Raw genomic sequence first — 26,199 nt, forward strand, 5'->3', positions numbered from 1 at the left:
AATTGTTTTTTGGTAGGTTTCAACACTACTTTCCTTCCATCTATAGCATTTCTTAATATTATTCAGTTCCTTTGGCTTTGATGCCTCATGATTGAGTATTGCTCTGTTCAAGTAGACTGTGATTTTGCTGTGGTCTGATAGGGGTGTCAGTGGGCTGACTGTGAACGCTCTGAGAGACTCTGGGTTGAGGTCAGTGATAAAGTAGTCTACAGTACTACTGCCAAGAGATGAGCTATAGGTGTACCTACCATAGGAGTCCCCTCGAAGCCTACCATTGACTATGTACATACCCAGTGTGCGACAGAGCTGCAGGAGTCGTGACCCGTTTTTGTTGATTAAGTCTGATCTGAGGGGGCCTAAATGGGGTGTGGGCATGGTTGACTTGGGGGGGAGTTAATTGGTGGGGGTGGGGGTGTAGATGTGGTTGATGGTGCTGTGGTCTGGATGTAGGTCCTCTCTGCGGGGGTCCTCTATGTGTAGGTCCTGGGGGGGGTCCCGCAGGTCTGGGAGAGTGTCTCGCTGGTCTGGGCGGGGTGTCTGTTGATCTGTTGCTCCTGTGTGAGGTGTTGGGTCTGCGGTTGAGGGCGATATCCTTTAGGGTCCGGGCGAAGGTGGGCACTGCTGCCTTGTATAGGTGGACCTGGTCATAAAGGCTGTTCACGTCCAGGGTGGAGTGGTGGGCCAGGTAGACATTTGGTTTTGATGCACAGTCACGGGAAATACTTGCGTTTACCCGCTGTATGGTAGCAGGGTGGAAGTCTTTTCGTGGTAACAGGGTTGAGATAACCACTTGTGCGTTGGGGAAAGTAGAAGAAGCTTTTTCTATCACTCCCTTGAGTGATGTGGCCACCCTTTCCTGCTGTGTTCTCAGGTCGTTTGTGCCTGTGTGTATTATTATGTGGCTGGGTGATCCTAGTCGGTCCTCAGACAGAAGGTCTAGGGCGCGCTGGGTGTTTGGACACCAGAGTTTAGACACTGTGTGTTTTGGAAAAAGTTTATTTTCTTGTATGTATTTCCTGTTTGAGTCCATAAGGAGTACAATCTGTGGCTTGTGTATGTCCTCAGTGGGTGTGGGGGGTCGTCATGAGGGCTATCAGAGTGTCTGACTGGGGGGTTGCTCAGAGGGGTTGGGATCCCCTGGGCTTGGGATTCTTCATTTGTTTGTCTGGGTGTGATGTCGAGGCTATGGTCAGGGTCTAGGGTGTACTGTTCTGCTGCGGTGTCGAGACTTTGGCCAGGATCTGAGGTGGGCTGTTCTGCTGGCTTCTCTGCGGGGGTGGCCAGCTCTCTAATGGGTTGTTCTATGTCACCCGTCATCGTTCTCACCTTCTCCTCCAGCACTCTGATCCTCTCCTCTAGTGTTCTGTTCTTCTCCTGCTCCTGCTCTTTCTCCTGTTGATGTTGTCTCACCACAGTCCAGAGTGCAGACATGTCTCTCTCTACCTGCAGCTCTTCAGGTCTAGTTAAGGGGGTGTTGTTGTGCTGGACTGTTGTCTGGGTCTGTGCTGACTGGAGTGTGTTCACCTGCTGTTCCAGCTCCACCTGCCTTACCTCCAGCTGGGTGAATGTATCCTTCATTTCAATGAGGGAGTAGTACTCTGTGCTGGGAAGTTGACTTTCTGCTTGGGGTTGCTCTGTGGGGTTATTTAATGAAGAGGTCTGGTCTGACCCGCTCGGGGTAGGGGTATATTTCTCAAGGGAGAGCTTCTCCTGCTGAGCTATTTCTTTGATTAGGTGAAAGTCCAGCTGGAACTGTTTGGTGTTGCCTGGAACCAAAACGGTTCCAGATTTATAGAGATTAATATTAGACGACTCAGAGTCCTCGTAGTCCAGTATCCTGAGTTTCCACCCGTCGCTAACACCCCCCCTCTTAACAGAGGGGTAGTGTGCTAGTATAGCACTGTGCCATGCCAGGGGATGGTCTGTGTGGAAGATAAGGTTGCTTATGTTCCCATTTTTATACAAATCAGCAAAAAGTGTCTCCTGCTTCCCCAAAAGAAGTTTCAATTTGTACTCTTTTTGTGTCTTGTCGTTTTTTACATTCAGAGGGTACTGTATTTTAATGACCTCTGAACAGTGGGGGGGTGCTTCTAAGGCCTCTCCATTTGGTTGGGGTAGGCTGTACGACTCTCCTGCCATTCTCTCCCTCCTACAATAACATTATCTCTCTCTCTCTCTCTCTCTCTCTCTCTCTCTCTCTCTCTCTCTCTCTCTCTCTCACACAATAATATTATCTCTCTCACTTTTCCTTCTCTCTCTCTCTCGCTCGCTCGCTCTCTCCCCACAATAACTCTCTCTGTTAAATAAACACCCTCTTGACAGGCCCTTAAAATATTCATGTCTGAGATGTTTAGTTTATAATGGGTTCTGACCCTTTGCTGGTGTGGAGTGTGGCTATAGTGATCTATGATGTTCACTATGTCCAGGCCTTAGTGATATAGTGCCAAATGAAAGTCTATACACCCTTGCACAATCTTCACATTCTGCTGCCTTAAAATTAAATAAAAACATGTATTACATTTTTTTTTTTTCCTACTGATGTACACAACCTACTCCACATTTTCAAAGTGAAAGAAAAAGTAGTTTTGAAAATCAGAGACATGGTTTGAATATTGCTGTCCAGCAATGATTCCCCAAATAATACACAGAGCTTGTGTAATTTTGACAAAAACAATGGATAAGAGTCGTGCAAAGTTGATAGAATCTTATTTAAAATGATTCACAGCTGTAATGGCTGCCAAAAGTGCTTCCACCAAGTATTAACTCTGGGGTGTACCAAGTATTAACTCTGGGGTGTACCAAGTATTAACTCTGGGGTGTACCAAGTATTAACTCTGGGGTGTACCAAGTATTAACTCTGGGGTGTGGAGACATACTCAATCAAGACATCTTCGTTTTATTTTATTAATTTGGTACATTTTCTATAATTTTTCTTTCACTATGAAAATGTGGAGTAGCTTGTGTAGATCGGTAGGGAAATAAATTCCCTAAAATATATTCCGCTGAATTCCTATTGTAATCTATCCTGGGCTGGGAGATTCGGGAAAGCAGGGGAAATACTGAAACCAGCTGGGTTTTCCAAAGGAAATGTAGTAGTTTATCTGTGTTCAATTGTCTCCAGTTAGTATCAGTAGCAGCATCAATGGGAAATGACAGCGCAAACTCTTGGAACTGATTGGTGTGATTGTTTTGTAAACATCACTGTATGCTTATACTGTTAATGTACTGTACTTTTGGGTATCAACTCTTCATTCTACGTCTTACATTGGTATTGATGTATACTAACTAACTAATCCAATAACACCAAATGTTAGAAACTTTAGCAAGGCTAATTTAGGCCTCTATTCCTCATGCTATTTAAGATTGTTACCTAAAATAAGCTAAGGCCGGAATTCGATCCAACTCAGATTAAAGGCCTGCGCACAGCGATACGCAATTAAAGGGAATTTCCCTGACGTTTGTGGAGATCACTTTCGCTGTAAACGCCACGATTGCTGACTCAAGGAGAAATCGCCTTTAAAAAGTGAACCGGGTAGCACAGGTCGTTAATGTGCGTTTGTTTGAATCCCGACCTAAATATCTCTCTTTAGTTTCTCGACTGTTGTCATGATAGCAGGGAGCAGTTTCAGTATGGTTTTCTGTCCACTTGTGTCCCTGTTGTTGACTCATTGTCGGTTAGTTGTTTGCTTACACAAATCAATGTAAAGGTGTGGTGGCTGTGTGTCATCACAGCCCAGGGAATGACCCTGTTGTATCCCAGAGTCAATGTGAAAACTCCCCCCTGGACTTTCTGAATCGTCTTTATATTGTTGCCACGGCATTATTTTCAAAGAACAGGAAACTGCAAAGTAACACTCGGTCTCCCATTGTCAGGATAGAAAATAAAAACTCAGGAAAAAAACGTTATTGGCCGTACCTTCTAAAACATTTGAAAAACATTTTTCTCAGTTTCACTTCACAAGCAATATTTGGTCCATATTCATGATTCTTCTCAGAGTAGGAGTGCTGATCTAGGATCAGGTCCCCCTGGTCCATATAAATCTTATTTATTATGATCTAAAAGGCACATCTGATCGTAGACCAGCACTCCTTCTCTGAGACACTGCATTATTACGTGCCCAGAACTTTCCCAAATGCTCAAAGTAGAGCCCAACTGTGTCTAACTGAATTCACTTTAAATGGAATAGAAAAATATATAATTGTTTGTACCATCCAAAACATTTCAAGAACTTCGTCATCAGTTTCACTTCATGCAGTTCAGAATGTTCCCAAATGTTCCACGTAGAGCCCAACAGCATGTAACTGACTTCACTTCCGAAGTCTCCAAAGTGACTCTTCCTTGATTAGATTTGGAAGTCCAAGGCTCTTGCCCCCAGTGGTAATTTGAGTTAATTGCTAGGGGATAATTACACCTCCAATGTACATTAGGTTACGTCAATCTGGATTAAGAGCTGCAATGGTTTTTGCCATGTAATCTGGTGTGGTGACTCAGTGGTGAATTAGGAGCAGCTGTGGCCTGCTGGAGCCGGTCATTGTCACCCCACAACTGCTCTCTTTATCTCTGCTTTTTTTTTTCTAGTTCTATCTCTCTCTCTCTCTCTCTCCAAATCCAGTGTCATTGTCACCCCACAGCTGCTCTCTTTATCTCTACATTTTTTTCCTCATTCTATCTTATAGCAGCAGGCCAATGGCCCACAACACTTTGGACAATGGGTATGCTAAGATATCTGTATTTAGTTTGATTCTATGTTATTTCAAAAGGTCCATCCAATTGGGCATGGACATCAATTCAACATCCATTCCATGTTGGTTCAACGCAATTTTGTTGAAATGACGTGGGAACAGCGTTGAATCAACCAGTGTTTGCCCAGTGGGATGTCAGTATTTATGCAGGTGAAACTCTATTTTTTTTTGTCATTTAAGTGGTTGCAATTACATATTTTACATTGCTCTGTAGCCCAGTTGTGTTACATTTCTCCACAGTACGTTTCATTCACATCTCTCTGTGATTCACCCCCTCCGTTGTCCTAGAAATGTTTGGCAACCATATTGGGCTAATATCCACCGTCAGAGATTGCTAATTTTACCCGGTGACCTAGATGGTGTGTTGAGCATTCAGTGTTCAGTGGCAGACTGGTAGTAGTAGAGGCACAGTGTGGAATGGAAAGGAAAGGCCCAGATTTGAGGCAGCCAGCCCAGGAGATAGAGCAGCTAATGGGGGAAGGCCATGTGGGCTCCCCCCTGGAGTGGTATGACTGGCTGGTAATAGGTAAGTAGGTAGTTAGGTGGTGTGCTGGTATAATTTAAATGGTTTGGAACCATGCTTGCATGATAAGTAACCTTGTCTGAGACCTATAGACTTGTGTTGGACTAAATGTCCAATTTTGTAGAGTGTTTCATTCCTCTGCACCTTTGATGCTTTGTCAGGTGTGTCGATGGCTATCCTACTCTGATTTCACTATCACTATTTATTTATTTATTTGCATTTAACCTTTATTTAACTAGGCAAGTCAGTTAAGAACAAATTCTTATTTACAATGACGGCCTACCAAAAGGCAAAAGGCCTCCTGCGGGGACGGGGGCTGGGATTAAAAATAAAAATATAGGACAAAACACACATCACGACAAGAGAGACACCACAACACTACATAAAGAGAGACCTAAGACAACAACATAGCATGGCAACAACACATGACAACACAGCATGGTAGCAATACCACATGACAACAACATGGTAGCAACACAACATGGCAAAAGCATAACATGGTAGCAGCACAAAACATGGTACAAACGTTATTGGGCACAGACAACAGCACAAAGGCAAGAAGGTAGAGACAACAATACATCACGCGAAGCAGTCACAACTGTCAGTAAGAGTGTCCATGATTGAGTCTTTGAATGAAGAGATGGAGATAAAACTGTCCAGTTTGAGTGTTTTTTGCAGCTCGTTCCAGTCACTAGCTGCAGCGAACTGAAAGAGGAGCGACCCAGGGATGTGTGTGCTTTGGGGACCTTTAACAGAATGTGACTGGCAGAACGGGTGTTGTATGTGGAGGATGAGGGCTGCAGTAGTTATCTCCGATAGGGGGAAGTGAGGCCTAAGAGGGTTTTATAAATAAGCATCAACCAGTGGGTCTTGCGACGGGTATACAGAGATGACCAGTTTACATAGGAATATAGAGTGCAGTGATGTGTCCTATAAGGAGCATTGGTGGCAAATCTGGTGGCCGAATGGTAAAGAACATCTAGCTGCTCGAGAGCACCCTTACCTGCCGATCTATAAATTACGTCTCAGTAATCCAGCATGGGTAGGATGGTCATCTGAACCAGGGTTAGTTTGGCAGCTGGGGTAAAAGAGGAGCGGTTACGATAGAGGAAACCAAGTCTAGATTTAACCTTAGCCTGCAGCTTTGATATGTGCTGAGAGAAGGACAGTGTACCGTCTAGCCATACTCCCAAGTACTTGTATGAGGTGACTACCTCAAGCTCTAAACTCTCAGAGGTAGTAATCACACCGGTGGGGAGAGTGGCATTCTTCTTACCAAACCACATGACCTTTGTTTTGGAGGTGTTCAGAACAAGGTTAAGGGCAGAGAAAGCTTGTTGGACACTAAGAAAGCTTTATTGTAGAGAGTTTAACACAAAATCCAGGGAGGGGCCAGCTGAGTATAAGACTGTATCATCTGCATATAAATGTATGAGAGAGCTTCCTACTGCCTGAGCTATGTTGTTGATGTAAATTGAGAAGAGCCTTGGGGTACTCCCTTGGTGACAGGCAGTGACTGAGACAGTAGATGTTCTGACTTTATACACTGCACTCTTTGAGAGAGGTAGTTAGCAAACCAGGCCAAAGACCCCTCAGAGACACCAATACTCCTTAGCTGGCCTACAAGAATGGAATGGTCTACCGTTATCAAAAGCTTTGGCCAAGTCAATAGAAATAGCAGCACAATATTGCTTAGAATCAAGGGCAATGGTGACATCATTTAGGACCTTTAAGGTTGCAGTGACACATCCATAACCTGAGCGGAAACCAGATTGCATACCAGAAAGAATACTTGTTACGGATACAGGTATCCTGTGTGTGTTTTTGTGTTTTTCCTCTCCTTCTGCCCTAATCACAGGTGTCCTTATGTTCCTGATTGGTGGTCGTTGGGGTGTCCCACCTGTCCGACATCCGTTTGTCTGCTGATTGCTGAGGTGGACCAATCAGTGGACATTCCTCTGTATTGCACCACCTGTTTCTGGTTTTTCACTTACACCTCCCATTGTTTTAAAAGCCAGTCAGTTGTGTTTGTTGGGAGACTATTTTCAGAATGTGAGTATGGATACTGTGGTGTCCTGTGTTTTGTGTACTCACTCATTTGCTGGTTACTCTGTTTGTTAACTATGTTGTGTGTTTCTGGGAAAAGGGGGATTTAAGCAAGTTGCCCTTGGGCATACATTACCCGTAGGAAGAAAATGGTCTAAAAACACTAGTTAGACCTGAGCGGACCACCCACTGTAATTTCTGTATGATTAGCAGTAGCTTAGCGGTTCTTGAGGCAGGCAAGATCAGTTTAGTTTTTTTTTTACATTATTGTTTCATTCCTTGGGTCCTGCTCAGCCCTTTTTCCCAAACCTTTACCGTGTGTTCAAAATAAACATCTTGTGTTTGACGGTAGCTTATGGTTGTCGGTGTATTTTTTTTTTCTCACTGTTTCCATGTCATGATTCTAATTTGCATGAATTATGTTACGGGTCTCTTTTCCATCCACCCTAGACTTTTAAAGCCACGGGGTTCGTAACAATACTATAGACATCAAGAAAGCCAGTCAGTTGATTATTTACATGTTTTTCCAACACCTTTGATAAACAGGGCAAAATAGAAATTGGCCTATAACAGTTAGGATCAGCTTGATCTCCCCCTTTAAATAAAGGACGCACCGAGGCTGCCTTCCAAGCAATGGGAACCTCCCCAGAGAGGAGAGACAGGTTAAAAAGGTCAGAGATGGGCTTGGCGATGATAGGGGCTGCAACCTTAAAGAAGAGAGGATCTGACCCAGATGTTTTTTTGGGGTCAAGTTTAGCACCTCAGACTCAGACTGCCTGCAGGGAGAAACTTTGTAGCGGGGCAGGGGAGAAAGAGGGAGGTGCATCGGGGCTATTTGCATTAGAAGTGGTAACACTAACCTGACCTTTTTCTGACACGGGCTCCAAACTAATAATGGATCACAGTTATATAGCTTTTATTTGCACATTTTACTACATCTCAAAGGACTTGAGATACTTTATGGCAGGCTAACATTCTGTACCCTGTCCACCACAAAAACTGTAGAGGGCCTAACTGAAAGCATGTTGGAAAAGTAGGCTAGCTCACCCTACTGACACAGTCAGTGCCATGCAGCAAAGTCTGCACTCGAAAACTCAATGGGCCAAACATCCTTTGAGAAAGTGGGTCTGTCGTAACCTATTGGTACATTGCAGCCCCTTAGATTTCCCTCCTACTGCTACAGTGATACACTCAGTGTCTTCGACATCACTGCTGATCTGGCAGCATTGCTGACTGCAGCGCTGTGTGTTTTGTGTCCCCAATATCTACACAGTGCACTATATAGGGAATAGGGTGCCATTTGGGTTGAGCCATGGTGTCTCCACTAAGCACACAGAGTCACTTCTGTTTCCTGTCTACCCCCCCCCCCGTCCCCGCCATCTCTCTCTCTCTGCTACGTTGTTGTGTTGATCTGCTGGCCTGTTGGTTACATAAGGTTAGTGGGCGGGGCTGTGTGAATACTGGCCCATTGGTTGCATAAGGTTAGTGGGTGGTACTGTGTGAATACTGACTCAGACACTGTCATTGACGGTGTCGTCAGAATAGTTAGTGATGGCAAATACACCCTGCCAGTGTATTATGACTAATATGTGTGGAAATGGAACAATATTCCAAATGTGAGGGTTGATGTGAGGTCCATTCATTTGATGACGCGGATCTTCCTCCTCAAATTGAATCATCGGTAGAAAACATGAATAGCCAGTTATAGTCCGTAAATGTGAGTGTTCTGCACTACATCACTAGATGTGTACAGTGTGTAACCGAGAGATTTAAGAGGAGTGAAACCAGTGATGATTGGCCTCTGTAGGACCTGCTTTGACACATTGAGCTCAAATCTCTTCCACAGAGACCTGATCCAGGATGACTGGAACAAACCAACGAAAGCACACACAACTTGGGCCACCATGACAACCTAACATGGTGGTGATATAATTAAAGGTTATTGTTGTTACAGACTAATTGTTGAGGGATTCTCTGTCTGAAAGGAGTCTAGTATGAGACAAAGAAGGATCAGACATAGTCTAGGACTGAATCTCCAGATTCCTAAGGAAGAAGACTATCTATGGTCCTGTCTCTGGTGCTTTAGCCAACTCCTGTCTGTGTTAATTCATTACCTTCCCAAGATGCATGTAGCCTATGTCTTGACAACAAAAGAAGAGTTGGCTACAGCACAAACAGTATATAGGACCAGACAGGCTAGCTTGTATCTCAGAGTTTCCCCTAACATTGTATAGGTGAGGGTAGAGTCCTCGCCTAGCTCTGTTGACCCATGCCTAAAAGAGTTAGACTTCTATCAGTTTGAGTGGACAGGTTTTGTGCCACAGGGCTTGGATGTTGCTTTGGGGGCCTATGCTGTTCTATGCTGCTGCTGGGCCTTGGTCCTACTGTACACCAGCTTCTGCTATTCTGTGAACTTAGCAGCAGCTGGTGTGTCTATGGCCATGCTTCCTCTGTCTCCGCCTGATAGGTTTGTTCGAGCTCAATGCTGCTGACGTTACGCAGTCATCAACCCCCCAGTGCTCGGCGGCTAAGTCTCCCCTAGCTAAAGATCTAGGATCAGCTTCCCCTCCCCCAATCCTAACCTTAACCAATAGTGGGGTAAATGCAAAACTGACCCAAGATCAGCGTCTAGGGGTAACTTCACCCTACAACCATCGACCCCCAGCCGACACAGCTATGATCCATCACTACTGGAACACTTTGCCTAGGGATAACACACTACCCAAGCCTGCGAGTGAACTGGGAGACAAATAGATTTTTTGCAATTGATTGCTGTGTGGGCTGATTGCACAATGTTTCGGTTGGTCTCACTTACAAGGAAACTGTGACTAAGTTTGCACTACAGCCGTGATAGGCCTACGGTGTGTCATCATCAGCCAATATGGGTGAGTTTCCTGAACCTTGTTTGATGGTCAATGTCTGTGTGAACGAACAACATTTGTCAAGTGAAGCACTTTGCTGTTCTACAAGTGATGTGGGTAGTCTGGGTCGTCAAAATAAATTGAGTACCAGATTAGCTACAAGGCTTTCAGGAAACCGGCAACTGAATGATAAGTACACAACTGTCTGTAGACCTTTAGGCAAGACTCCACTTTGACAACTTTGACTTAGCTTGTGAGCTGTTCTTGAAAGAAAAGCCTTTCTCCCACAGATTTCTTCTGCAGTGTGTTAGATAACTTCATTCAGATAACTCAGTCAAGGCTTGCACGTACACACACACACACATTCGCTTTCAGGAACTGGACCAGTCAGTGGTCGGTTATTGTTCCTGTAATGAATGACAGTAGTCGTTTCAGCTGACGACCCTCGGGATTGTAGAACACAGAGTGTTTCCTGAGGGAAACCTTGTAAAGTCACAGTTCAGCCCTTTAATGCATAAAGACTACAGCCAGTGTCACAGTTCAGCCCTGTATTCTGACTCACAGCCGCCAACTCCTGCTCCCAAGAAAAGGACACAAGCTGGTGTGAATCAGATGTTGCCTTCCAAATGTCACCCTATTCCCACTTTAGTGCTCTACATTTGACCAGGGCCCATAGGGGTAGTGCATGCTATATAGGGTGACATTTGGGAGGCACACAGTCACTGACGTACAGAGCCTGACAAATTCAGCTGGGAGATTGTCAAATGTTATCGATGGCAGATCGTTTTGTGAACTCTGAGGATCAGTTCACCAACACTGGCCATGAAGAGCTACGGTTGAGCAGGCTTTTGTTCCAGCCTTGCATTGACACACCTGATTCAACTAATCAAGACATTGATTTGGAGGCCAGTTCTGCCGGATGGTTATTGTCAAATCACTGAATCAGGAGGAGCCTGTCTGTCTGTCCGTAAGTCTGTCTTATCTGTTATTAGCCAGTGCTGTGGCGTTGTGCCTGTGCCTTGTAGGACACATTAGCACCGTTATATTTAGCCACTTGGTGACAGTGTGGCATGCTGCTTTCTGTCCTCGCTAATTTGTGTGACATCACTCGTCATTCGCAGTGTTAGAGTGAAACAAGTCTACTTTTAGGAACAATATATACTAAGTTCAAGGTTTAGTTCCCTGTAGTTGTTTAAAATAATGTTAGTGCTTTGTGCTCTGAAGTGAAACTCAAAAAATGGTCTGTGAGGATTCGGATGAGGAGAGTGCACTTCTCTTGCAAAAGAGCATTTCACTTCTGGTTGATGTTTACACTTTCAGCTACAGTACAGTCCTACACTGTTGCAGTTAGCTAGTGGAGGTTCTTCTGTAGAACTTGTATAGTGAGACCTGGGTTCTAGTACTATTTGAAATCATTCCAAATACTTTAGCTGTGCTTTATTGAGCTTTCCTGGTGCAATGGAACCAATTGAAGTCCCAAAAGTGCAAACCTCTCCTACCTGGAAACACTAAAAGTATTACGATTTCAAATAGTATTTGAACCCAGGTCTGCAGTAGACTACTCCTTCCAGAAATAGGATGTCGGAGAAGCAAGGCTACACACCAGATAGTGCCTCTACACTCTTAGAGAAAAAGGTGCTATCTAGAATCTTAAAGGGTTGTTCGGCTGTCCCCATAGGAGAACCCTTTGAAGAACTCTTTTTGGTTCCAGGTAGAACCCTTTTGGTTCCATGTAGAACCCTTTCTACAGAGGGTTCCACCTAGAAGCAAAAAGGGTTCTACCTGGAACCAAAAAGGGTTATCCTATATGGACAGCCAAAGAACCCTTTTTTCTAAGAGTGTAGCGATGTAGTGATTTCCTTCCCATTGTGTCGTAAGGAGTAAAGGCTATCACAATTTCCTCTCATGTAGATCTACAGAGAAAGGTATCTTGTGGCCTGTGTGGTTCAGTTAAAGCCTCTGACCCAGCTACACATACTGTATGATGCCAGAGTCGACATGGGTTAGAATCTTAATACAAAATATATTCTACACTTCTATTTCAGAGGATACCCAGCATCACCCCACGTGTTATGAAATGGTGGTCACCCATCATTGTGGTGTACATGGTATTTGTTTATATTTGACAATGTAAGGTACAGAGCAGTGGAGGCTGCTGAGTGGAGGACGGCTCAAAATAATGTCTGGAATGGAGTGAATGGATTGTGTTTGATACCATTCCATTAACTCAATTCCAGTCATTATTTTGAGCTGTCCTCCCCTCAGCAACCTCCACTGATACCGAGTACTTTATGTGTATGGTGTTAACTTCAGTACAGAAATTTGTAGGCGGCTTAACTTACCCTGTCCCACGGCTTAACTTACCCCATACCCGGGGTAAGTTGTGCCAAGAGACCACTTTTTTGGGACAAGCTATGTTTTCAAAACTGTAATGTTTACATGTATTCTGATTATATCCAGGGATACACAACATCCGGAAATACAGTATGTGTAGATATCTTTGTTAGAAAGAATGCTATATTTCCCTTGACGGAGTGATGCTGAATGTAATTTTTTTTTGAATTTACCCCACTCTCCCCTAACTGTCTGTGTCTTTTCCATAAAACCTCCATTACACAGTTCTTCTCCATAAAACCCATGTTACATCAGAGTTCCATTATCAGCTGTTCTAGGTGCTGTGTTCCACCGACTCCAGAGGTCAGGGGTCAGGTATACAGTGTTCTGGGTAGAAGTTGTCCTCAGGCTACAGTACTTTCCCTCCTCATATCTATATCAGTGTCCGGTCTTCACGAAAAGGAGGGATGTAGGGAAGGTTGTGGGAAGGTTTCTCCAGCTCTGTTGCCTCTCAACCTAAAATAATTTGGCATGGTAGTACATTCACAGGCTCCAACACATATCACCTATATTGGTTAGTGGCATACGTAGAAGTATTGGTTAGTGGCAAACGTAGACTTTGTCCTTTCCTCAGCCTACTAACCCTCCCTCCCTGCATGGCTAAGTTACAATTTGACATAAGTTGAAGTTAGGATTCACCCCTTAGTGTCTTAGTGGAACAGAGTCAGGGGGATATTTCTGCAGTGATGCATACTGGTGTGTCTTGTCCTTTAGCAGTCCCTGAATATTTAGCTCTCTGACCGGTCTTCATGGAGCTCAAAGTTATGGACTTCTCTCTGACTGGTCTTCAGGGAGCTCAAAGTTCTGGACTTCTCTCTGACTGGTCTTCAGGGAGCTCAAAGTTCTGGACTTCTCGCTGACCGGTCTTCAGGGAACTCAAAGTTCTGGACTTCTCTCTGACCGGTCTTCAGGGAACTCAAAGTTCTGGACTTCTCTCTGACCTTCGTGGCTCAGCTGTTAGCCTACGTTTTAAGGAATTAGCCTACTGTACTATACTGAATTTTAATCTTCTTATCACTGCCAAAGGAATAGTCTCTCTGCTTCAGAACTTAACTCCTTAGATTGACACCCCAGCTAACACATTTAGTTTCCCACAACATTATTTGGTATTTGGTATTTTATTAGGATCCCCATTAGCTGTTGCAAAAGCAGCAGCTACTCTTCCTGGGGTCCACACAAAACATGAAACATGACATGATACAGAACATTAAGAGAACAGCTCAAGGACAGAACTACATTTTTTTTAAAGGCACACATTGCCTACATATCAATACATACACACAAACTATCTAGGTCAAATAGGGGAGAGGCGTTGTGCCGTGAGGTGTTGCTTTATCTGTTTCCTGAAACCAGGTTTGCTGTTTATTTGAGCAATATGAGATGGAACGGAGTTCCATTCAATAATGGCTCTATATAATACTGTATGCTTTCTTGAATTTGTTCTGGATTTGGGGACTGTGAAAAGACCCTAGTGGCATGTCTGGTGGGGTAGGTGTGTGTCAGAGCTGTGTGTAAGTTGACTATGCAAACAATTTGGAATTTTCAACACATTAATGTTTCTTATAAAAAGAAGGAGTGTTGCAGTCAGTCTCTCCTCAACTCTTAGCCAAGAGAGACTGACTGTCACGCCCTGACTCTAGGACTCATATTTGTTGAGTCAGGGTGTGTATTTTCTGTGTCGTGTTGTGCTATGTTTATTGTCTATGGTTAGATCTAGTATGTATAGATCTATGTTGGCCAGGGTGGTTCCCAATCAGAGGCAGCTGTAGCTCGTTGTCTCTGATTGGGGACCATACTTAGGTAGCCTGTTGGCACTAGTGGGTTGTGGGATCTTGTTCCGTATAGGTTTGTTGTGTGTACCTTAAGACTTCACGTATCGTTTGTTTGTTGTTTTGTCGTGTTTGCACAGTTGTAATAAACATGTACGCTTATCACGCTGCGCCTTGGTTCGACCAGTCTTTAAACGATCGTGACACTGGCATGCATAGTATTTATATTAGCCCTCTGATTACAATGAAGAGCAATACGTGCCGCTCTGTTCTGGGCCAGCTGCAGCTTAACTAGGTATTTCCTTACAGCACTAGACCACACGACTGGACAATAACCAAGATTAGACAAAACTAGAGCTAGAGAACTTGCTTTTTGGAGTGTGGTGTCAAAAAAGCAGAGCATATTTTTATTACGGACAGACCTCTCCCCAACTTTACAACCATTGAATCTATATGTTTTGACAAACTAAGGTAACGCCAAGTCATTTAGTCTCCTCAACTTGTTCAACAGCCACACCATTCATTACCAGATTCAGCTGAGGTCTAGAACTTAGGGAATGATTTGTACCAAATACAATGCTCTTAGTTTTAGAGATGTTCAGGACCAGTTTATTAGTGGCCACCCATTCCAAAACAGACTGCAACTCTTTGTTAAGGGTTTCGGTGACTTCATTAGCTGTGGTTGCTGATGCGTATATGGTTGAATCATCAGCATACATGGACACACATGCTTTATGGGAAAGTTGTTTTTCAAATAACCAAAGGAGAACCTTTAGGGAATGTTATGGGAACGTTCAGTGTTAGCTGGGACAGTCCTTCAAAACAAATGAGCCTGCCTGGTAGTGTCCCTGTCTGTTTGTGCTGTAGTCAACAGCTCCTCTCAGTGTCCGTGTGTTGTCATTCCCTGATTGATGACGTTTAATGTGGGACTTATTTAGTACGTTGTCATGCCAAAGATGCACTGTATGGCTTGACAATGATAAAAGAGTTGGCTGCATCATGTACAGTAGGAGGCCACGCTAAAACCAAATGTTGAAACAGTTTCCTATGGGGTTTGTAATCGGCTATCTTATTACAATATTATTGTGTTTGTGCTTCCATAGCATGTATCTACTACCTACCAACACATCTTTCTTTATAGAGTGATTTGTCGTGTTTGCACAGTTCCTCTCCCTCAACGTGACCAAGACAAAGGAGATGATTGTGGACTACAGGAAAAAAAAGAGGACTGAGCACGCCCCCATTCTCATCGACGGGGCTGTAGTGGAACAGGTTGAGAGCTTCAAGTTCCTTGGTGTCCACATCACTAACAAACTATCATGGTCCAAACACACCAAGACAGTCGTGAAGAGGGCACGACAAAGCCTATTCCCCCTCAGGAGACTGAAAAGATTTGGCATGGGTCCTCAGATCCTCAAAAAATTCTACAGCTGCACCATCGAGAGCATCCTGACTGGTTGCATCACCGCCTGGTATGGCAACTGCTTGGCCTCCGACCGCAAGGCACTACAGAGGGTAGTGCGTACGGCCCAGTACATCACTGGGGCCAAGCTTCCTGCCATCCAGGACCTCTATACCAGGCGGTGTCAGAGGAAGGCCCTCAAAATTGTCAAAGACTCCAGCCACCCTAGTCATAGACTGTTCTCTCTGCTACCGCACGGCAAGCGGTACCGGAGTGCCAAGTCTAGGTCCAAAAGACTTCTCAACAGCTTCTACCCCCAAGCCATAAGACTCCTGAACAGCTAATCATGGCTACCCGGACTATTTGCACTGCCCCCCCACCCCATCCTTTTTACGCTGCTGCTACTCTGTTAATTATTTATGCATAGTCACTTTAACTCTACCCACATGTACATATTACCTCAACTACCTCAACTAGCCGGTGCCCCCGCACATTGACTCTGCAACGGTACCCCCCTGTATATATAGCCTCCCTACTGTTATTTTATTTTACTTCTGCTCTTTTTTTTCTCAACACTTTTTTTGTTGTTGTTTTATTTTTACTTTTTTTGTTAAAAATAAATGCACTGTTGGTTAAGGGCTGTAAGTAAGCATTTCACTGTAATGTCTGCACCTGTTGTATTCGGCGCATGTGACCAATAAAATTGTATTTTATTTTATTTGATATATGGCACCACTTGAGCATGTTTTATGTAAAGGGTTTCAGTAAAACATTAAGAATTACCGTCTACCGATCCAATTTGTGAACCATCAGGTAAGGTACATGTAGATCACAGGAGGTTGGTGGCACCTTAATTGGGGAGGACGGGCTCGTGGTAATGGCTGGAGCAGAATAAGTGGAATGGTATCAAATACATCAATCACATGGTTTCCATTCCATTTCCAGCCATTATTATGAGCTGTTCTCCCCTCAGCAGCCACCTGTGATGTAGATTCAGACTGATACACTCTGACCTGCTGCAGCTCATCAAATTAGTAGGGAAAGACCTAGGCTGTGTGTGTGTGTGTGTGTGTGTGTGTGTGAGAAAGAGAGGTTGTGATTGCCTCTGCAGATGTCATCTCTCTGAAGGGCCCACTATCACACTGTTGACATGAAGGAGGGAGGGAATGATACAAGGGAAAGAGGGAGTGAAGAGGAGAGGTAGTGGATACAATGAATGGAGAAAGAGGCAGAGAGAGAGATGAAACCTAATAGCCTGGTGATTATTACCGCTAGTCCCCTCTGTCTCCCAGACCTCTGAGCATCACTAGAGTGCCACTGTGCTGTTCAATTCCATGAGGAGTTTACCACTGTCATCATTACACACACACACATACACACACTGCCATTACTCTCCCACTGTCCCTGATCTAATTTCTTTCTCACACACTATTCAATCTAATGAGTGTTACTGCATGATAAATGTGTGTGTCATTGTCGGTGAGAGCACATCAACAACAAGAAGAGTGATGATACTAATCACCCCCTATCTCTCTGTCTTCCCCGTCTCCCTCTTTTTCTCTCCCTCTCTCCCTTCTCTCCCTCCCCATCCCTCCCTGTCTCCCTCTCTCTCTCCTCTCTCCCTCTACCTCCATCCCCTCTCCCTCCCTCCATCCCCTCTCCCTCCCTCCATCCCCTCTCCCTCCCTCCATCCCCTCTCCCTCTCTTTCTTTCCCATCCGCTCACCCTCTACCTCTCTCCCCACCTCTCTCTCACTCTCTCCCTCTCTCCCAACCTCTCTCTCCCTCCATCCCCTCTCTCTGTCTCCCCACCTCTCTCTCTCTCTCCCTCCCCCTACATCCCCTCTCCCTCTCTCTCCCCACCTCTGTCTCTCTCCCTCCCCTCCATCTCTATCTCCTTTGTAGCTGCTGAGTGAGAAGATAAGTGGTACTGAAGGGACAAAGCTGGATGAAGACTTCATGGAGATGGAGAGGGTAAGGATGACAGAGAAGGTGCTATTAGCAACCCAAAACGTTCCTGTAGTATACACAATGGCTGGCTCTGGGGTGTATTGTCCCCTAGGTACATATCTAGGATCAGCTTCCCCTCCACCAATCCTAAACTTAACCATTAATAGGGGAAATGCTAAACTGAACTAAGATCAGTGTCTAAGAGAAACTTCACTCTACTACCAATGACTACGTCCCAAATATTTCATAAGTAATGCACTACATAGGAAATAGGGTGCCATTTGTGACGGAGACAATAACTACCAGACCTCAGGATGGATGCATTACTGCTCTTTTACTGTCCACAATGGTGTTCTTCTGTTGTCCCGGGAACTCACAGAGGTGCAGGCTTTTGTTCAACGTCTAGTGTTGATTTACATTTGGTTGAGTTGTCAACTGACGTGAATTCAACGTAATTTAAAAATATATATTTTCACCATGTCATTGGATTTGGGTTAAAAGTTGGGTGAAGAAAGGCGAAATGCCCTTACGTTGATTACTTTTTGCAAATCCAATCAGTTTTCCACGTTGATTTAATGCCATCACATATAATGTTTTGGGTTGAAATGACGTGGAAACAACGTTGATTCAACCAGTTGATTCAACCGTTGATTCAACACACCTGATTCAACCTATCATTGAGCGTTTAAGTGGTTGAGTCAGGTTCCTGCAGGGTGTGCAGTTTTTTGTTCCAGCTCAATACTAAAAAACCTGATTCAACTACTCAACTCACCATCAAGTGTTTGAGTTGTTGGATCGGATGTGTTAGTACTGGGCTGGAACATAGACCTGCACTGGGCTGGAACATAGACCTGCACTGGGCTGGAAGGGTCTCCAGGACCAAGGTGGAAAAACAGTTGTCTTCTAGTAACCAATAAATGCTGAAATAAACACCATCTCTATTGAGCTAACATGATCATTTTGTTTCTAGAAAATCGAGGTCACCAACAAATCAGTGTTGGACCTCTTGTCAAAAACAACAGAATACCTACAACCTAACCCAGGTGAGACAACACTTTACAGAATATTGACTAATGTTCAAAGTTGGTGAAGTTGCTATCTTTGAAGTTGGTGAAATAATGCAGAAGTCATAGAACTTTGCTTTGTAGGTGAATGGTTAGGATGGATGGATGGTTGGATGGGTGATGGATGGATGAATGAAAGTGCAATGCAGGGTGGTAGCAGTGCGATGCAGGGTGGTATGCTGCTGGTGACAAAAAATACAATTAAAATAATAATATTGCCCTTAAAAGTGATCACTCCATATGTTTTGCTGTAGCGTCCAGAGCCAAGTTGGGGATGTTAAACACAGTGTCGAAGATGAGAGGACAGGTGAAGACCACAGGATACCCACAGACTGAGGGCCTACTGGGGGACTGTATGATGCGCTATGGCCATGATCTGGGAGACGAGTCCTCCTTCGGTATGAATCACTCACACACACACACGTTCAGCACACATACGTGCACACACACACACACACACACACACACACACACACACACACACACACACACACACACACACACACACACACACACATTCTGTCACACACGCTGTGCTATGTGAGGGCTGTGAAGAGCACGAGAGGAAGCCTTTGAAAAGCTTTCATCCTGACCTGACTGTGCACACATCCACCCACGCTTGCACACACACACACACACACCCTGTGTGCTGCCAGCTGGTATGTGCAGTGTTTCTGCCTGTGTAAACCTGTGGCTTTGTTGAGCTGCTTCCCCTCTCAACTCTGACACCTGGTGGGTACAAAACGTATTCACTCTGAACATGGGTTTTGATAATATCATTAGTAAATGCCCAGTTTCCCAGACACAAATTAAGCGTAGTGCTAGACTAAAGCTCATGTTCCCATCTTAGTGAAAGATTAAGGCCAGGCCTCAATCAAAGGTGCGCTATAGAGCAGTACATTTGACTGCAGACAATGCACCTTTTAAAAGCAATTCCCCCATTGTTCGCGGAGATCACATTCATGATAAATGCTGCGAGTGTTGGTTCAAGCATGAATAACCTTAAACAGTGTGCTGCTCTATGATTGAATCCTGGCCTAGGCTTAATCTGTGTCTAGAAAACCAGCCCCTAATGTTCAATATAAACTTGAATCAGGCATTACATTATCCAGTTATCAACCAGCTTACTGTGTGATCAAGAAACCAATCATTATTTCTCAGTGATCTCGATTTTAACTTTGCAATTCCATTGTTGCATTAATTATTTACACTGATATTAAATAATATATAGAGTGCCTTCGGAAAGTATTCAGACCCCTTGACATTTTCCACATTTTGTTAGGTTACAGCCTTATTCTAAAATGTTCCTCATCAATCTACACAATATACCCCATAATGACAAAGCAAAAACAGTTTTTTTGACATTTTTGCAAATATATAAAACTAAAATAACTGAAATATGACATTTACATAAGTATTCAGACCCTTTACTCAGTACTTTGTTGTAGCACCTTTGGCAGCGATTACAGCCTCGAGTCATCTTGGGTATGATGCTACAAGCTAGGCACACCTGTATTTGGGGAGTTTCTCCCATTCTTCTCTGCAGATCGTCTCAAGCTCTGTCAGGTTGGATGGGGAGCGTTGGTGCACAGCTATTTTCAGGTCTCTCCAGAGATGTTTGATCAGGTTCAAGTCCGGGCTCTGGCTGGACCACTCAAGGACATTCAGAGACTTGTCCCGAAGCCACTCCTGCGTTGTCTTGGCTGTGTGCTTAGGGTCGTTGTCCTGTTGGAAGGTGATCCTTCGCCACCAGTCTGAGGTCCTGAGTGCTCTGGAGCAGGTTTTCATCAAGGATCTCTGTACTTTGCTCCGTTCATCTTTGCCTCGATCCTGACTAGTCTCCGAGTCCCTGCCGCTGAAAAACATCCCCACTCATGATGCTGCCACCACCATGCTTCACCGTAGGGATGGTGCCAGGTTTCCTCCAGACGTGATGCTTGGCATTCAGGCCAATCTTGGTTTCATCAGACCAGATAATCTTATTTCTCATGGTCTGAGAGTCTTTAGGTGCCTTTTGGCAAACTCCAAGCGGGCTGTCATGTGCCATTTTACTGAGGAGTGGCTTCCGTCTGGCCACTCTACCATAAAGGCCTTATTGGTGGAGTGCTGCAGAGATGGTTGTCCTTCTGGAAGGTTCTCCCATCTCCGAAGAGGAACTCTAGAGCTGTCAGAGTGACCATCGGGTTCTTGTCACCTCCCTGACCAAGGCCCTTCTCCCCTGATTGCTCAGTTTGGCCGGCCGGCCAGCTCTAGGAAGAGTCTTGGTGGTTCCAAACTTCTTCCATTTAATGATGAAGGCCACTGTGTTCTTGGGGACCTTCAATGCTGCATACATTTTTTAGTACCCTTCCCCAGATATGTGCCTCGACACAATCCTGTTTCGGAGCTCTACGGAATGCTTTTCCAACAGTCTTGAAGGAGTTCCCACATATGCTGAGCACTTGTTGGGTGCTTTTCCTTCACTCTGCGTCCGACTCATCCCAAACCATCTCAATTGTGTTGGGTTAGGGGGATTGTGGAGGCCAGGTCATCTGATGCAGCACTCCATCACTCTCCTTCTTGGTAAAATAGCCCTTACACAGCCTGGAGGTGTGTTGGGTCATTGTCCTGTTGCAAAACAAATTATAGTCCCACTAAGGCCAAACCAGATGGGATGGCATATCGCTGCAGAATGCTGTGGTAGCCATGCTGGTTAAGTGCGCCTTGAATTCTAAATAAATCACAGACAGTGTCACCATCAAAGCACCACCACACCATAACACCTCCTCCTCCATGCTTTACGGTGGGAACTACACATGCAGAGATCATCCGTTCACCCACACTGCGTCTCACAAAGACTCGGCGGTTGGAACCAAAAATCTCCAATTTGGACTCCAGACCAAAGGACAAATTTCCACTGGTCTAATGTCCATTCCTCATGTTTCTTGGCCCAAGCAGGTCTTTTCTTCTTATTGGTGTCCTTTACTAGTGGTTTCTTTGCAGCAATTCGACCATGAAGGCCTGATTCACACAGTCCCCTCTGAAGAGTTGATGTTGAGATGTGTTTGTGACTTGAACTCTGTGAAGCATTTCTTTTGGGCTGCAATTTCTGAGGCGGGTAACTCTAATGAACTTATTCTCTGCAGCAGAGGTAACTCTGGGTCTTCCATTCCTGTGGTGGTCCTCATGAGATCCAATTTCATCATTGCGCTTGATGGTTTTTGCGACTGCACTTGAAGAAACGTTCAAAGTTGACTGACCTTCATGTCTTAAAATAATGATGGACTGTCGTTTCTCTTTGCTTATTTGAGCTGTTCTTGCCATAATATGGACTTTACCAAATAGGGCTATCTTCTGTATACCCCCCCTACCTTGCCACAACACAACTGATTGGCTCAAACGCATTAAGAAGGAAAGTAATTCCACAAATTAACTTTTAAGAAGGCACACCTGTTAATTGAAATGCATTCCAGGTGACTACCTCATTAAGCTGAATGAGAGAATGCCAAGAGTGTGCAAAGCTGTCATCAAGGCAAATGGTGGCAGTCCCCTGTAGCTCAGTTGGTAGAGCATGGCGCTTGCTTGCAATGCCGGGGTTGTGGGTTCGTTTCCCACGGGGGGCCAGTATGAAAAATATATGCACTCACTAACTGTAAGTCGCTCTGGATAAGAGCGTCTGCTAAATGACTAAAATGTAAATGTATTTGAAGAATCTCAAATATATTTAGATTTTTTTAACACTTTTTTGGTTACTACATGATTCCATATGTGTTATATAATAGTTTTGATGTCTTCACTATTATTCTACAATGTAGAAAATAGTAAAAATAAAGAAAAACCCTTGAATGTAGGTGCTGGACAGCGACGGGTGTGTCTCTCTCTGGCGGGAGGCCACACAAACGCTTCACACCACGTGGCTGTTGCCACTCTAATCTGGTGGTCCCTGCGCTCACGACCCACATGGCGTTCCAGGTCTCTGGCAGCCTCTGGAACTGCCGTTCTGCGGCCAACAAGGCAGAGTTCATCTCAGCCTATGCTACCCTCCAGTCCCTCGACTTCTTGGAACTGACGAAATCATGGATTACCACAGAAAACACTGCTACTCCTACTGCTCTTTCCTCGTCTAACCATGTGTTCTCGCATACCCGAGAGCATCTGGTCAGCGCGGCGGTGGCACAGGAATCCTCATCTCTCCAAAGTGGACATTCTCTCTTTTTCCCCTGACCCATCTGTCTATCTCCTCATTTGAATTCCATGCTGTCACAGTCACTAGCCCATTCAAGCTTAACATCCTTGTCATTTATCGCCCTCCTGGTTCCCTTGGAGAGTTCATCAATGAGCTTGACGCCTTGATAAGTTCCTTTCCTGAGGATGGCTCACCCCTCACAGTTCTGGGTGACTTTAACCTCCCTACGTCTGCCTTTGACTCATTTCTCTCTGCCTCCTTCTTTCCACTCCTTTCCTCTTTTGACCTCACCCTCTCACCGTCCCCCCCTACTCACAAGGCAGGCAATACGCTTGACCTAATCTTTACTAGATGCTGTTCTTCTAATAATCTCACTGCAACTCCCCTCCAAGTCTCCGACCACTACCACTACTCTCGCTCTCCTCCAACACTACTCACTCTGCCCCTACTCAGATGGTAATGTGCCGTCGCAACCTTCGCTCTCTCTCTCCCGCTACTCTCTCCTCTTCCATCCTATCATCTCTTCCCTCTGCTAAATCCTTCTCCCTCCGATCTCCTGATTCTGCCTCCTCAACCCTCCTCTACTCCCTTTCTGCATCTTTTGACTCTCTATGTCCCCTATCCTCCCAGCCGGCTCGGTCCTCCCCTCCTGCTCCGTGGCTTGACGACTCATTGCGAGCTCACAGAAGAGGGCTCCGGGCAGCCGAGCGGAAATGGAGGAAAACTAGACGCCCTGCGGACCTGTCATCTTTTCACTCCCTCCTCTCTACATTCTCTTCCTCTGTTTCCACTACTAAAGCCACTTTCTACCACTCTAAATTTCAAGCATCTGCCTCTAACCCTAGGAAGCTCTTTGCCACCTTCTCCTCCCTGCTGAATCCTCCTCCCCCTCCCCCTCCCTCCTCCCTCTCTGTGGATGACTTCGTCAACCATTTTGAAAAGAAGGTTGACGACATCCGATCCTCATTTATTAAGTCAAATGACACCGCTGGTCCTGCTCACACTGCCCTACCCTATGCTTTGACTTCTTTCTCCCCTCTCTCTCCAGATGAAATCTTGCGACTTGTGACAGCCGGCCGCCCAACAACCTGCCCGCTTGACCCTATCCCCTCCTCTCTTCTCCAGACCATTTCCAGAGACCTTCTCCCTTACCTCACCTCACTCATCAACTCATCCTTGACCGCTGGCCATGTCCCTTCCGTCTTCAAGAGAGCGAAAGTTGCACCCCTCCTCAAAAAACTTACTCTCGATCCCTCCGATGTCAACAACTACAGACCAGTATCCCTTCTTTCTTTTCTCTCCAAAACTCTTGAGCGTGCCGTCTCTAGCCAACTCTCCTGCTATCTCTCTCAGAATGACCTTCTTGATCCAAACCAGTCAGGTTTCAAGACTGGTCATTCAACTGAGACTGCTCTTCTCTGTGTCACGGAGGCTCTCCGCACTGCTAAAGCTAACTCTCTCTGCTAAAACATCTCCGGCGCTGCTCACTCTTGGATTGCGTCCTACCTGACAGGTCGCGCCTACCAGGTGGCGTGGCGAGAATCTGTCTCCGCACCACGTGCTCTCACCACTGGTGTCCCCAGGGCTCAGATCTAGGCCCTCTCCTATTCTCTCTATACACCAAGTCACTTGGCTCTGTCATATCCTCACATGGTCTCTCCTATCATTGCTACGCAGACAACACACAATTAATTTTCTCCTTTCCCCCTTCTGATAACCAGGTGGCGAATCGTATCTCTGCATATCTGGCAGACATATCAGTGTGGATGTCGGATCACCACCTCAAGCCCGCTCCATGATCTCGCCATCACGGTTGGCAACTCCATTGTGTCCTCCTCCCAGAGTGCAAAGAGCCTTGGCGTGACCCTGGACAACACCCTGTCGTTCTCTGCTAACATCAAAGCGGTGACCCGATCCTGCAGGTTCATGCTCTACAACATTCGCATAGTACGACCCTACCTTACACAGAAAGCGGCACAGGTCCTAATCCAGGCACTTGTCATCTCCCGTCTGGATTACTGCAACTCGCTGTTGGCTGGCCTCCCTGCCTGTGCCATTAAACCCCTACAACTTATCCAGAACGCCGCAGCCCGTCTGGTGCTCGACCTTCCCAAGTTCTCTCATGTCACCCCCTCCTCCGCACACTCCACTGGCTTCCAGTTGAGGCTCGCATTTACTACAACACCATGGTGTTTGCCTACGGAACTGTGAGGGGAATGGCACCTCCTTACCTTCAGGCTCTGATCAGACCCTACACCCAAACGAGGGCACTACGTTCATCCACCTCTGGCCTGCTAGCTCCCCTACCTCTACAGAAGCACAGTTCCCGCTCAGCCCAGTCAAAGCTATTTGCTGCTCTGGCACCCCAATGGTGGAACAAGCTCCCCCACGACGCCAGGACAGCGGAGTCACTGACCACCTTCCGGAGACACTTGAAACCCTACCTCTTTAAGGAATACTTGGAATAGTATAAAGCGATCCTTCTTGGGTGAGAACCTCCTTCCCTCAGCCAGAGCATTGAAAATGGGTCGTGGATGGGTATTCCAGAATGACAATGACCCAAAACACACGGCCAAGGCAACAAAGAGTGGCTCAAGAAGAAGGACATTAAGGTCCTGGAGTGGCCTAGCCAGTCTCCAGACCTTAATCCCATTGAAAATCTGTGGAGGGAGCTGAAGGTTTGAGTTGCCAAACGTCAGCCTCGAAACCTTAATGACTTGGAGAAGATCTGCAAAGAGGAGTGGGACAAAAAAATCCCTCCTGACATGTGTGCAAACCTGGTGGCCAACTACAAGAAACGTCTGACCTCTGTGATTGCCAACAAGGGTTTTGCCACCAAGTACTAAGTCATGTTTTGTAGAGGGGTCAAATACTTATTTCCCTCATTAAAATGCAAATCAATTTATAACATTTTTGACATGCGTTTTTCTGGATTTTTTTGTTGTTATTCTGTCTCTCTGTCACGCCCTGACTCAGGGGACTCTTATATGTTGAGTCAGGGTGTGTATATTCTATGTTGTGTATATTCTATGTGTGTTATCTTGTATGTGTATATCTATGTTGGCCGGTGTGGTTCCCAATCAGAGGCAGCTGTCGCTCGTTGTCTCTGATTGGGGATCATACTTAGGCAGCCTATTGGCACTAGGTAGTTGTGGGATCTTGTTCCGTGTAAGGTTTGTTGTGTGTCTACCTTAGGACTTCACGTTTCGTTTCGTTTGTTGTTTTGTCGGTTGTTTATTCATTGTCAATAAACATGTATGCATATCACGCTGCGCCTTGGTCT

The 26,199-nt window shown here is 45.3% G+C and overlaps 1 protein-coding gene across 1 annotated transcript in view; it reads left to right on the forward strand.

Annotated features, from left to right (window-relative positions):
* Window positions 1-26,199, forward strand: part of LOC311116267 (endophilin-A3-like) — a 56,955-nt gene that overhangs the window by 20,091 nt on the left and 10,665 nt on the right. Inside the window, exons 2-4 of the mRNA XM_084191375.1 lie at window positions 17,643-17,711; window positions 18,658-18,730; window positions 19,006-19,149. Coding sequence (XP_084047501.1) covers window positions 17,643-17,711; window positions 18,658-18,730; window positions 19,006-19,149 — 286 coding nt within the window. The remainder of the gene's footprint in view (window positions 1-17,642; window positions 17,712-18,657; window positions 18,731-19,005; window positions 19,150-26,199) is intronic.

The sequence above is a fragment of the Coregonus lavaretus genome (assembly GCF_964263955.1).
Source record: "Coregonus lavaretus genome assembly, contig: HAP1_SCAFFOLD_2410, whole genome shotgun sequence".
Classification (NCBI taxonomy): Eukaryota; Metazoa; Chordata; class Actinopteri; order Salmoniformes; family Salmonidae; genus Coregonus; species Coregonus lavaretus.